Source organism: Hemicordylus capensis, chromosome 3 (assembly GCF_027244095.1).
Source record: "Hemicordylus capensis ecotype Gifberg chromosome 3, rHemCap1.1.pri, whole genome shotgun sequence".
Classification (NCBI taxonomy): domain Eukaryota; kingdom Metazoa; phylum Chordata; class Lepidosauria; order Squamata; family Cordylidae; genus Hemicordylus; species Hemicordylus capensis.
The window spans coordinates 537,641-548,691 of record NC_069659.1 but is presented as its reverse complement, the minus strand read 5'-3'; the positions used below and the strand labels follow the sequence as shown (position 1 = coordinate 548,691).

At 65.8% G+C, this 11,051-nt stretch overlaps 2 protein-coding genes across 3 annotated transcripts in view; both read right to left on the bottom strand.

Moving 5' to 3' along the window:
* Nucleotides 1–11,051, bottom strand: part of LOC128350065 (F-box/WD repeat-containing protein 7-like) — a 66,764-nt gene that overhangs the window by 1,220 nt on the left and 54,493 nt on the right. Inside the window, exons 1-11 of one of the 2 annotated variants that reach the window (XM_053307678.1) lie at nucleotides 6,474–6,774; nucleotides 5,699–6,328; nucleotides 4,605–4,687; nucleotides 4,297–4,435; nucleotides 3,640–3,774; nucleotides 2,593–2,716; nucleotides 2,363–2,499; nucleotides 1,434–1,547; nucleotides 1,167–1,348; nucleotides 846–1,071; nucleotides 519–729 (exon numbers count right to left, since the gene is read on the bottom strand). In XM_053307678.1, the coding sequence (XP_053163653.1) occupies nucleotides 519–729; nucleotides 846–1,071; nucleotides 1,167–1,348; nucleotides 1,434–1,547; nucleotides 2,363–2,499; nucleotides 2,593–2,716; nucleotides 3,640–3,774; nucleotides 4,297–4,435; nucleotides 4,605–4,687; nucleotides 5,699–6,328; nucleotides 6,474–6,632 (2,140 nt within the window). In that variant the 5' untranslated portion in view covers nucleotides 6,633–6,774. Of the gene's footprint in view, nucleotides 1–518; nucleotides 730–845; nucleotides 1,072–1,166; nucleotides 1,349–1,433; nucleotides 1,548–2,362; nucleotides 2,500–2,592; nucleotides 2,717–3,639; nucleotides 3,775–4,296; nucleotides 4,436–4,604; nucleotides 4,688–5,698; nucleotides 6,329–6,473; nucleotides 6,775–11,051 lie in introns of those variants that run through there. The other variant, XM_053307679.1, reaches the window with a different exon arrangement.
* RRP8 (ribosomal RNA processing 8) lies at nucleotides 6,789–10,804 on the bottom strand. Its single transcript, XM_053307683.1, has 6 exons — nucleotides 10,335–10,804; nucleotides 9,029–9,521; nucleotides 8,693–8,822; nucleotides 8,468–8,574; nucleotides 7,054–7,150; nucleotides 6,789–6,963 (listed from the first exon to the last, which is right to left on the bottom strand). Exons 1-6 carry the CDS (start codon nucleotides 10,663–10,665, stop codon nucleotides 6,802–6,804), a joined length of 1,320 nt encoding a protein of 439 aa, XP_053163658.1. The 5' UTR covers nucleotides 10,666–10,804; the 3' UTR covers nucleotides 6,789–6,801.

The following is an 11,051-nucleotide window of genomic DNA, read 5'->3' as shown; positions in this document are numbered from 1 at the left end:
AACCCTAACTATGGCTGGGGATGATGGGAGTTGTAGTTCAAAAACAGCCGGAGTGCCAAGGTTCCCCACCCCTGCGGGGTCTAACCCGTGGCGAATCCCTTATGTGGCAACTTTTGCAAGAGTTCAGAGAGCCACGGGACGGGTGGGGAAAAGAAAATGGGGGTGGTAGCCAGGCAGCAGGCAAAAAGCCAGCAGTGAACGGCACCGGCCAGCTGGCCGAAGGAAACGGCAGCAGGTGAGGAAAAGGACGAAGCTGGCAGGCAGGGAAGGAAGAAGAGGGAGGGCAAGGGGCAGGCGGGCAAAGAAGTGGCGGGGGGGGGGCAGTGAACGAGGGGCACAGATGCTCTGCGCTGGCTCAGCTAGTATATACAGACAAGTCCCAAGAGCAACGCTCAGCTTCAAAGGAGCTCCGTCTCTGTGTCTGCGGTAGGGAAGAACCTGTCCCGCAAGTAACGTTGGTCCCGTCAACCCGGCCCCTCCTGACCCTCCAGTACCAGAGACACCCCCCCCCGCCCCACCTTGCAGCGTCTGCAGACACTGGCCCGCCTTGATGTCCCAGATCTTGACGGTGGAGTCTGCGTTGCCCGAGACCAGGATGTTGTCCCGCAGCTCCATGCCGCTGGTCAGGGACTGGTGCCCCATCAGGGTGTGCAGGCAGTTGCCGCTGTCGGCATCCCAGACGCGGATCGAGGTGTCTAGAGAGCCGCTCACGATGTGGGTGCCATCAAACTGTGCCAGAGAGGGAGGGAGCGAGTCACCGAGGGGCGGGGCGGGGCGGGGGGGGAGCCGCCCCCACCCCCACCGCCCCCACCACAGAGGCAGGCCCCCCGGGGGACCCCACACACCTGCAGCGAGTAGACGCGGTTGGTGTGGCCTTGCAGGGTGTGGATGCAGCTCTCCGTCTCGGGGTCCCAGACTTTCACCGTGTAGTCGTAGGCGCCACTCACCACCTTGTGCCCGTCGTACTGGACGCAGCGCACGGCAGCCACGTGGCCCATCAGCACATGCAGACACTGCCCTGTCTCGATGTCCCACAGGCGAAGAGTGGCGTCGCGGGACCCACTCACAACCCTGCAGAGCAAGAGGCGGCAGCGGCGGCGGCTCAATCCCAGGCCCCGAGCCACCGGAGGGAGTGCGGGGGGGGCAGCCCCCCGCCCTTCACCCACCTGGTGCCGTGGAGATGCATGCAACGCACGGTGGAGGTGTGCCCGTAGAGGGTGTGGAGGCACTCGCCCGTGTCGGCGTTCCACACCTTCAGGGTCCGGTCGGTGGAGCCACTGATCACAACGTTGTCCCGCATCTGGGAGGACCAGACGCCCCCGGTGTGGCCCACGAGGGTCTGCACACACTGCAGGCAAAGGGGGAGACCCTCAGAGGGGGGCAAGGCGGCTCCCAAGCTCACCAGTGGGGCGCAAGGCTGGACCCAGACTTACCTCCCCGGTGACCGCTGACCACACCTTGAGCGTGTTGTCGTCTGAGCCACTGACAATGCGGTTGCCACAGAACTGGAGGCACGTGATGACGTGGTCGTCGTGGCCCTTCAGGACCTGGGCCAAGCAGAGCCAGTGAGCAGCCATGTTGCGGCCCAGCAGGCGGGGCCCCTCTCCCCCACCCTCACGATGGATTTCGGAGTCTGGTGGCCGGCGCCCTCAGTCCAGCTCAGCCAGCCATTGGGAAGAGAGACCAGGCTTTGGCTAGCATGAGGGCTGAAGGGCCAGCAATACTGGCTCTCCCCCAGGGAAAGGGTGCCCCCCCCCTGCGAGAAGCAAGACTTCTGCCCCCGTCTTCCGGGAGGAGAGACAAGGAGCAAGTCCTGGCGGTGGCCACTGCGCCCCGGGGCCTCCTGTGCTCCCTCCCTAGGCTAGTAAGCTGGAGGCGCCAATGGGGCCTGAAGACTCCCACCCGCCCTTTCCCCACCACCCCAGGCGATGGAAGCCAAGCCCTTGGAGGAGCAGAGGGCCTTTAGCTGGCAAGAGGGAAGGGCGGGGGGCCCTTGCTCCTCACCCCACGGGGCCACCTGCTCATGTTGCCCTGCAGGGACACCTCTCCCCCTGGCACTCGCTGGGAAGCCGCCCCCCCGCCTGGCTTGGTGGTGGCATCGCCCGAGAGCACCCCGGTAATGCTTGCTGAGCCCCAGCCTCCAGACTGGGGGGGGGAGGGGGGCAGGCATCCTCAGCTGGCCCTTGGCCTGAGGCATCCAGCAGCCACCGGCCCGCATCGGGAAGGGCTCCCTCTTGGGGAACGCGCTTCTCTGCGGCGGCTGCACCCAAGGGCAGGACTGGCGCCAGGGGCCGGAGTTCCAAGGCACAGGAGGAAGCGCTCCCGGAGGACAGGCTGGGCGGCTGGTCCAGAAGCAACCGACCTTGGGGGGCCGGGCATCCCCGCTGCGCCAGTTCATGTCGATCCGGTGCTGCCGCAGGAAGGCCAGTTTCCAGGGGCTGTACATGAAGCCGGGGCTGAGCAGTCGGCGCTTGCGCAGGCTCAGCGGCTCCTCGATGCCTGCAGGGAAGCCAAGAGGCGCCAGGCCATGAGGGGGGGGGCAGCGCTCCGGGGAGGGGGCTGGCGGCAGGCGGGGGAGACGCGAGCCCTCACCTACGTCCCGGCACTTCTCTCGCCAGAGCAGGTTGTCTTCTGCCAGGATGCGCCAGTAGCGGCAGGTCTGGGCAGCGCGGAGCAGGTCCCGGGGCTCCAGGAAGGAGAGCACGTAGAGGGCCAGCTGCACAGAGAGGGGGGGGGGGGCGCGGGGGGGGAGACAGGGGCCGCCTTCAGATACCGGAAGGGCCCCGCCGGGGGGGGGGCTGCTTCTCTGGGGAGCTTCAGGTGCTTCCAGGAGGAGGCTGGGCAGCCCCATTCCTGCCCTGAGCAGGGCTCTGACTTGAAGGCCCCCCGCCCCGGTCCTCCCTCCCAACTCTAGTCTTCGCCAGCACCCTGGGGGGTGGAGATCTCCTGAGTCCCAGGGAGAGAAGGGGGCCTAGGGATGTGCAGGGAACCGGCAGCGGGGAGGGGGATTACCTTTAAGGGTGGGGGGCTGCCCTTAATCCCCCCCACTGGCGCTATCGGGGCGGGAGCCTACCTCCCTGCCACCCCATGCCCTCTTTGGCCAGAAGTAACTGGAAGAACCCGGTACGCGGACTCCAGCCCCCCCCCCCCCCCGGCCCGGAAGGCAAGTGCTCCGCAAGACAGTGTCCAGGGCAAAGAGGCGGGACTGGCTGCAGATCCGGCCCCCGCCTCCGGTGTCGGCACCCAGCCCCTCCCTGCTGCTCACGTGTTCGCAGGGCCTGTGGCCTTGCGAGCCTTCAAGAACCGCTGCCACTCCCATGGCTGCACAGGGGCTGCTCTCTGGCCCCCTCCCCACCATTCCCGCAATGCAATGAGTGCTCCATCTCCTCCGCCTGCTTCAGCTGCCCCCCGGTAGGGCTCAGGCTCAATGCCCCCCCCGCCCCGCCCCGGACTTCTCCATTGCAATGAACCTGAGCAACGCCGTGGGGCTCTTCTCATCCAGGGCTCCCCCCCCACCGCTAGCAGCAGCGCCGGTTCATCCTCCCCCACCCGGAACCTGCCATGGCTCCCCCCTCCCCACCTGCTAACTGCCTTGGCTCTGCACCTCCCCAGAGACACCACCCACCCTGCAGCACTCACCTCCTTGGGCAGAAGAGAGATGAAGTCACGCTGGAATTGGGGCTCAATCACCTGCATCATGTGCTTGATTTGGGGGGGTTCGCAGCGGTCAATGAGCTCATCCAGGGCCAGCAGCTTCTCTGGGCCACTCCAGCGCTGGAGGGTGGGGGGGGGAGACCGCCACATTTGCTTAATGCATTTTGATACCCTCCCTTGGCCTGGACCGACCCCCCCTCCTCAAGGCAGCTCGCAATATTATTATTATTATTATTATTATATAGACGGCTCTTCCAAAGAGCCCAGAGTGGTGTATTACATACTTAAGTTTCTCCTCACAACAACCTTATGAAGTTGGTTAGGCTGAAAGCGAAGTGACTAGCCCAGAGTCACCCAACAAGTCTCATGGCTGAATGGGGATTTGAACTCGGGTCTCCCCGGTCCTAGTCTAGCAATGCAAGACCAGCATTTCAACGCCAAACAGCAATACGAGCAAAACTCCCACCCAGAGTCAACTCCACCAACCCCATGGCCAACAGAGCCCTTCGCCAGAGATCAGCAAGCTGATGGCCAGCTGCCCTGGAAGACACTTGCTGGGGATGGGGGCCACCACCCCGACCTCACCTGCTGCTCCAGCCAGGGGCGTCTCTGTCCCACCCACCTACCCACCCATCCGCTCACCTGGAAAGTCCGGAGCCAGTCCTGCAACTCGGGGGGTGGCGTCACAGGCGGGACATGCCGGCAGCGTGCCTGGCCAGCCTTGGCATTCCGCAAGTCCCCAAAGGTGGCAGTGGGGCTGGCCACAGAGGGACCCAGCATCCTGGGGAGGACACAAGCACATTCCCAGGACTCCACAGGGGCAGAGGAGTGGGGCAGCCCCCAAGCAATCGCCCCGCCTCCTTGCCAGAAGGAAGCAGCTGCTAGAGGTCCAGTGGGAGGCAGGCCCTACTCCACAAGTGCACCCCCCCATGTGCATCACAGCCCCTCACCTGCCCCGCTCCGCACTCTTGCACAGCTTCTTGCCAGGGGACAGGGCCCGGCCGTCTAGGCCGTTCTCTGACTTGCGCTTCATCTGCAAGGTGAGAAGAAGGGGGGGGGGGGGTCCCTTGAGTTCCAAGAACACCCTGATGCAGCAGCAGCAGCAGCAGCAAACTTTGACCTTGGCATCAAATCCAAAGACTCTTGTCAACCAGAAATCCATCGCCAGCCTCTCTTTTGCTTCACAAGTCCTCTTGAAACAGTTTACTGTCTACTCTGACCTGGCTGCTCCCAACAACTGAAATAAAGCCTCACTGCCCAGGAGGCTGGTGCTGCCAATGGCTGTTTCCAGGGATGAAGCGAGCTCTCTGGAAACCTCTGATCTTCTCACCCCAAGAAGCACCAGCGGCCCCACCTCCCTCCCTCCCTCCCTCCCTCCCTCCCTCCCTCCCTGCAAGGTTTCCCAGAGGCCATCTAGCTAGAAGGTCCCAGGCCAGTGGCCAGCCAGTCTGTCCTGAGCTAGGAATGCAGAGTTTGGGAGCCTGGAGCACCTTCTTTATGAGGAACACCTCTGGACTTTAAAAAAAAAGGATGAAAAAGAATGAACCCCAAGGTTAGGACCCCAGCACACACGGTGTGGATTCTGCTCCTTCCCCCCCACCCCCCGCCAATGCTTTAATGGAACTGGAGAAGTAAGAACAGCCCTACTGCAGGATCAGGCTCAAGGAAGAAGCCCTTTGGTCTAGCAGCCCGTTTCACACGGTGGGCCACCAGATGCCTCTGAGAGGCCCCCACAGGCAGGGGGTGAGAGCACCCCAATCAGAGGGCCGGGCCAGGCAATAAAGAAACCCTGTCTTCGCAGAGCAAGCGATGCCCTTGGAAAGCAGAGCAGAGCCTCCATGTCCAGAGGAAGTGTAGCTCTGAAGACCAGCTGCTGTCGGACTCTCATCACCCGATGGGGCAAGCGGCCCCTCAGAGGCGCCTTTGCCCGCAGCAGCCCCCTCCCCAGAGGAGCCCAGGGGGCTTCCTACCTGAGGACAGGGGTCCTCCCCGTCCACCCCAGTCCAGGAAGCACCCCCCTCCCTGACTGCCCCCCCCCCGTCACCTTGGGCCGGGCGTGGCGGATGAGCCCCCCGCCTTCGGTGCGCTCCAGGTAGTCGATCCAGCGCTCGTCCACCGTGTAATAGAAGTAGACGTCATCGCCGCCTTCGCCAGCCTGGGGGCTGCCGTGGCCGCCGCTGCTGCTGCTGCTCCCCTCGTCCTCCGACTCCGGCCCCGCCAGCGCCGGGTAGGAGCGCCCAGCCTCGGGGCCCGGATCCTCCGCCGCCGCCGCCGCCGCCTCCTCCTCGGCCGAGCAAGGCGGCTGCCAGCTGCTCCCGCCGCCGGGATGCGGCTGCTGCGGCGGCTCCTCCTCCTCCTGCTCCAGACCCTGCAAGAAGCCGGGCAGGCGGGCGGGCAGGCGGGGGTCGCGGGGAGAGGCCGCCGCCGCCGCCGCCGCCGGCCCCTCGGCCTGGGGGGCAGGAGCAGAAGGGAGGCGGAGGCGGCGGCAGCCCAGGAGCCTCCGGCCGGCCGGAGCCCGGCCTACCTGCGGGGGGGCGGCGCGTCGGCGAAGGCGGGCCAGCGGGGCGGCGGCGGGCGGCGAGCAGGTGACCCGCGGGCGGTTGAGCTCCAGGGTCCGGGCCGTGACGCCCTTGACGTGCAGCAGCTGCTCCAGCGAGGCGAAGCCCTTCAGCTCCTGCGCGGGGGGGGGGGCGGGATGGGATGAGGAGGCGCGCGCGGCCGGCTGGTGAGGAGGGGGCGCCTCCTCCTCCCCCCCCGGACGCCTGGGTCCTCCCGGGCACCCGGCCGCTCCCCGCCCCCCCCCCCCGCGCCTTCCTCACCTCCCTCTTGCGGACGATGCCCCGCGCCCGCCGGCGCCCGATCCCCACCAGCGCCCGCTCCAGCTCCGCCGCGCCGGCCCGGTTGATGTCGAGCCTGGCGGCGGCGGCGGCGGCAGCTCCTCGTCCTCGGGGCCCCGGGCCGCCTGCCGAGGCCGACATCGCAGCCGCCACCGAGCCAACTGGGCCGGAATGCGCTTGCGCGCCCAGCCGCGCCCGCCCGGAACTACGCTTCCCAGCAGACACTTCGACACGGAGACGCCATTTCCGCAAGAGTCTTTATTCGCCGCCCCGAGCCCCGCCTCCTCCCCTCCCTCCCTCCCTCCCTCCCTCAGCGGCGCTTGTAGAGGCAGGGCTGGAGCGCCAGGCCCGGAAGGGGCGGTGGCGGCGGCGGCTTCCTCCCGCGGGCCTGGGCCGCGCCCTCAGCGGCTGCCTGACGGGTCGCCTTCGCCTTGCGCAGCTCGAAGGTGTAGAAGTGGGAGCCGGAGACATCCTGGGCGGGGAAGGGAGAGAGGGGGGTGGGTGAGGGAGGACAGGCCCGCCCCTCCGCCGCCCCAGGCCCCGCCCCCCGCCCCGCCCCTACCTGGGAGAGGAGACGGAAGCCCAGGCGGGCCAGCGCCCCCAGGAAGGCTCGCACGTCTGCGAAGCGACTGGCCACTTCGGCCACCAGCAGCGTGCCCCTGCGGGAGGCAAAAGGAGGACCCGTCAAGGGGGGGGGCCGGGGGAGCGAGCGGCGATGTCCCCCCGCCCGGAGGGAGAAAGGCTTCTCTGTCCTGCCGTAGGATGCGCTTCTGCTGCTGAGGTCGGGATCTGGGACTTAATCCTCTTATCCTGCTTTTGGGTGGGGGCCCGGTGGGCGCCTGCCGGGCGCCTGCCGGGATTCCTTCCACGCACCACCCGCCCCCCAATACAATCCCAAAGCAGGAGAAGACCCGAAGTCTTCGATGCCTAAAGAACAATCGCCTGGGGGGGGCTGAACTTCCGGGCCTGCGCTTCCCTGCCTTGGCGCTGGGTGAAGAGATCAGTTTCAAAATGCCAGACTAGGTAAACCAAGGCCTAAAAGTGGGGGCTCTGGTGCATCCCAATGCCTTGCAAATTCGCTTTGACAGACCAAAGGCAACCCCCCCCCCCCCCGGGGCACAGAGAGAGCGAGTGACTGAAACAGCCTGAACTGGACAGATGAAAGCAGCGGCCAGTGGCATCCAGCAGCACACAGGAAGCTGGCCCTCCAGTCCAGAGCCCTGAGTGCTGTCTACACTGCCTGGCAGCAGGCATCCAGGGCTTCAGAAGGGTGTTCCCCCCAGCCATAGGTGAGCATAACCTGCCAGGGAATGAACCTGGGTCACCCTGCGTGCAAGCTTGCAGATGCTCCCCCACTGAGCTAGACCTTTTCTAGGAGAGAGGAAATTTTGGAGAAAGACATTCCTTCAGTGAACCAGGAACCAGGTAGAAGACCACTTATGGCTGATCTGAGGAGGAGGAGGAGGAGGAGACGACAGCTGAGGGAAGCAAGATGGCACAGAGCCCACCAGCCCCCTCACCAGGACGGCCATTCAGACCCCTAGCAGCAAGACCCGTGCTCCTATGCAGGGAGACGGAGACTCTCTCCAAGGGCTGCAAGCCTTCCTCAGCAGATCAGTCGGTGGAAGCTCTGGTTGAAAGAGGGGGCAGAGGCATTTTCATCAGTGGGGCTGGTGAAAAGCAAAAGGCAACACTGGCATGTTTTTTGCGACACTAAGCTGTAGTGTGCTCCTCAACAAAGATATTGGCAGTGGTCTTTTTTCTAACCATGATGCTGAGGTGGAGAGAATACACACGTTAGTGTAGAGACAGATTATTAAACGAAAAATTATTTAGTGGCTGGACAGCCTAGTTTTCACAGAGCTGACTGTACACTGACCAGCAGTCACAGCTCCTCTCCGTTCCTTCCACTGCAGCTCCAGACTCGCCCTCTACCCTGCCCCGCCCCACAAAGCCCTCTTTGACTCCACAGTTACCCAACTCGCAGGACCCGGCTGGCCTCTTCCAGGATCTCACGCAGGTTCGTGCCCATGAGGGCCAGGCAGAAGACAGCCACATCAACCGACTCAGCTTCCAGAGGGACCTGTGGCACATGGAGCAGAGCACTGTGGGGCCACGGCAGCTGTGGGTGCTGGGGGGGGGGCAAACAAGGGGCACCTATGCATAGAGCCCCAGCCCACGTCTCTCCCTCACCAGCATACCTGGGCCATGTCGCAGACAGTGACACGGGGGTCCAGAGCCACCAAGTCAAAGCAGTGCACCTTGTTCCGAACGCTCTGGGCCAACGTGCAGTCCCCGCAGCCGAAATCTGCCACCACTAGAGACGCTGGTCTAGCGGAGGGGGGAGAGTGTTACGGTTAGGAAGCAAGAGTTGGGGCCAGGCTTCGCGATAAAAACCCTGCCCCATCCTGCCCACCCCACCTTTTCCAGAGCAGCTTGTACCACTTCCTGCATACTGGCCGTGACATGGCCTAGCTCGTGAGCACGGAGCTGCTGCTGTCTCCTGCTCTCGTCTCCGCAGCGGTGGCCTCCCTTACCTCTGGCGCAGGTAGCGTACAAAGCGCTGCACGGGGTTTTCGGGCCAGCAGGCCACCTGCCGGGCAAAGCCATGGTGATAAACAGCAAAGGCTTGGGGGTCCTCCCGGAAAAGCCGGGCTGCCTCTCGGCTGGGGCGCGTGTAGAGCTGCTGGTTGATGTAACGGAAGCGAGCCGACTCCAGCCGTCCCTCCATGCGCAGCCGCAGAGAGGCTGCCCGGGCACTAGGAGGCTGCTCCTCGGGGGAGGGCGCGAGGGCGGGGCTGCCCGGCCCTCTGGGGGCCTCTGGGGCCTGGCTGCAGGGGGGCTCCTCCTTGCCCTGCCCCACCCCCGCCTTGAACTTGTTCTTCTGCCGCCGCTTGTTCTTCTGCCGGTTCCTCCATTGCTTCCGGGTCAGTGGCTGCCGCGGCCGCTCCTCCTCCTCCTCTTCCGTGGCCCCTGGGCTGCTCTGCTTGCCAATGGCTGCCAAGTTTCCATCTCCAGCCGCCGCATCAGCTGGAGAGAGAAGGTAGCAGCTACTGCATAAGAGCCTAAATGGCACCCTGACCTCTTCGCCATCCATCCAGTCTTGTGGCTGGAGAGCTCAGTGGGAAGTCCAGCATTCAGCACCAATCACTGGGAACAAGCTCCCCCCCACACACACACACCCAGACTCCGCTGCCCCTCTCCTAACAGGAGTAACAGTGGCCCACCTCATGGCATTTTGGGGAACCTTGTGACAGCTGTAAAGTACGTGGCCAGTTAAATCCTGGTGTGCTAGTAATGGCCAGGAGGCTGCCGGAAGGCTGGCCAGCAATTCCGTTGCTTTTGCCCAGCCCCCAACATGCAGCCGATGGGGACTCAGCGCGCATCCGCCGCCAGAGATGGGGTGGTGGCCACCAGCTTGGATGGCTCTATTGCACCCCTGGATTCAGAGACAGGGAGCCGCCATGGCAGGAGAGGGGCCATGCCTTCCTCTCCTGCGGGTGGGCCCCTGTGGGGCGGGAGGCGGCTGGACGAGGCAGACCCTCCTCCCGCCTGATCCAGCAGGGCCCTCATCGCCGGCAGCGCAGGTCTGCGCGCTCTCGCTGTTTACGGAGCGCCTCCATCGAGCACCACCATTCAGATCTCTCGAGGAAGTTTGTACGATCGAACAAAACTTCCAAGCAGAAAAGGAACGGAAAAGGTTGGCGTGCAGGACGCATCTGCAGCGCCTTCCCAACCGAAATGGCCCCCGGCCCTGCCGCCGCCGCCCCCCCCAGAGCCGCCCCCCTTAACCTCAGAGGACCTCGGGGGGGGGCAGCCAGGGAAGATGCCCCCCAGCACTACCTTCTTTCTGCGGCCGCTCCTGGCCTGCCCGGTGAGGCGGCGGCGGCGGCGGCGGCGGCGGCCCTGAGGAGCGCGCGGGCTCCGGCTCCCAGTCCGAGGCGCTGCTGTCTCCTCCGTCCGAAGGGCTGGAGGGCCGAGGCTGCCGAGCGGCCCCCTCCAGGCGGCGCAGGGTGGCCAGGAGGCGACGCCGCCGCCGCTGCTGCTGCTGCTGCTGCCTCCGCCCGGGGCTGCTGGCCGCTGCAGGCGCTGCTCTGGGGCGCCGCCGCTGGCCGCGGGGCAAGGAGGAGTCCGCGCCGCCGCCGCCGTCGCTCCACTCGCTCTCCTCGAACATGTCTCGGCGGCGCCGCAGCAGCAGCAGCCGCAGCGAGGGGGCTCCGTCCCGCGCACAGCCTCCCCGGAAAGCGGCCCGGCCAGGCAGGCAGCGAGCGCCGTGTCGCGTCCCCGCGGCCAGCCCGGCTCGCTCACGCCGCCGGAAGTTCCTGGGATGCGCCGCCGAGTTCGCGCCTCTCTGTGCGGGCGAGGCAGACAGAGCGCCCCCTGCGCGCGGGAGGCCGTAGAGGAGGCGCCGGGGGGGGGGCCACCCCGCTCAGACGTGAGTTTGCGCATGCGCGCGGGGAGGTGGCTTCGTGGCTGTCCCTCGATGTCTCGCTCCCGCCTCCTCCTCCCCCCCCCGGGCTGCTGCCCGCCCTGACTGGGAGGGGGCTCGCTGCTGCCCGC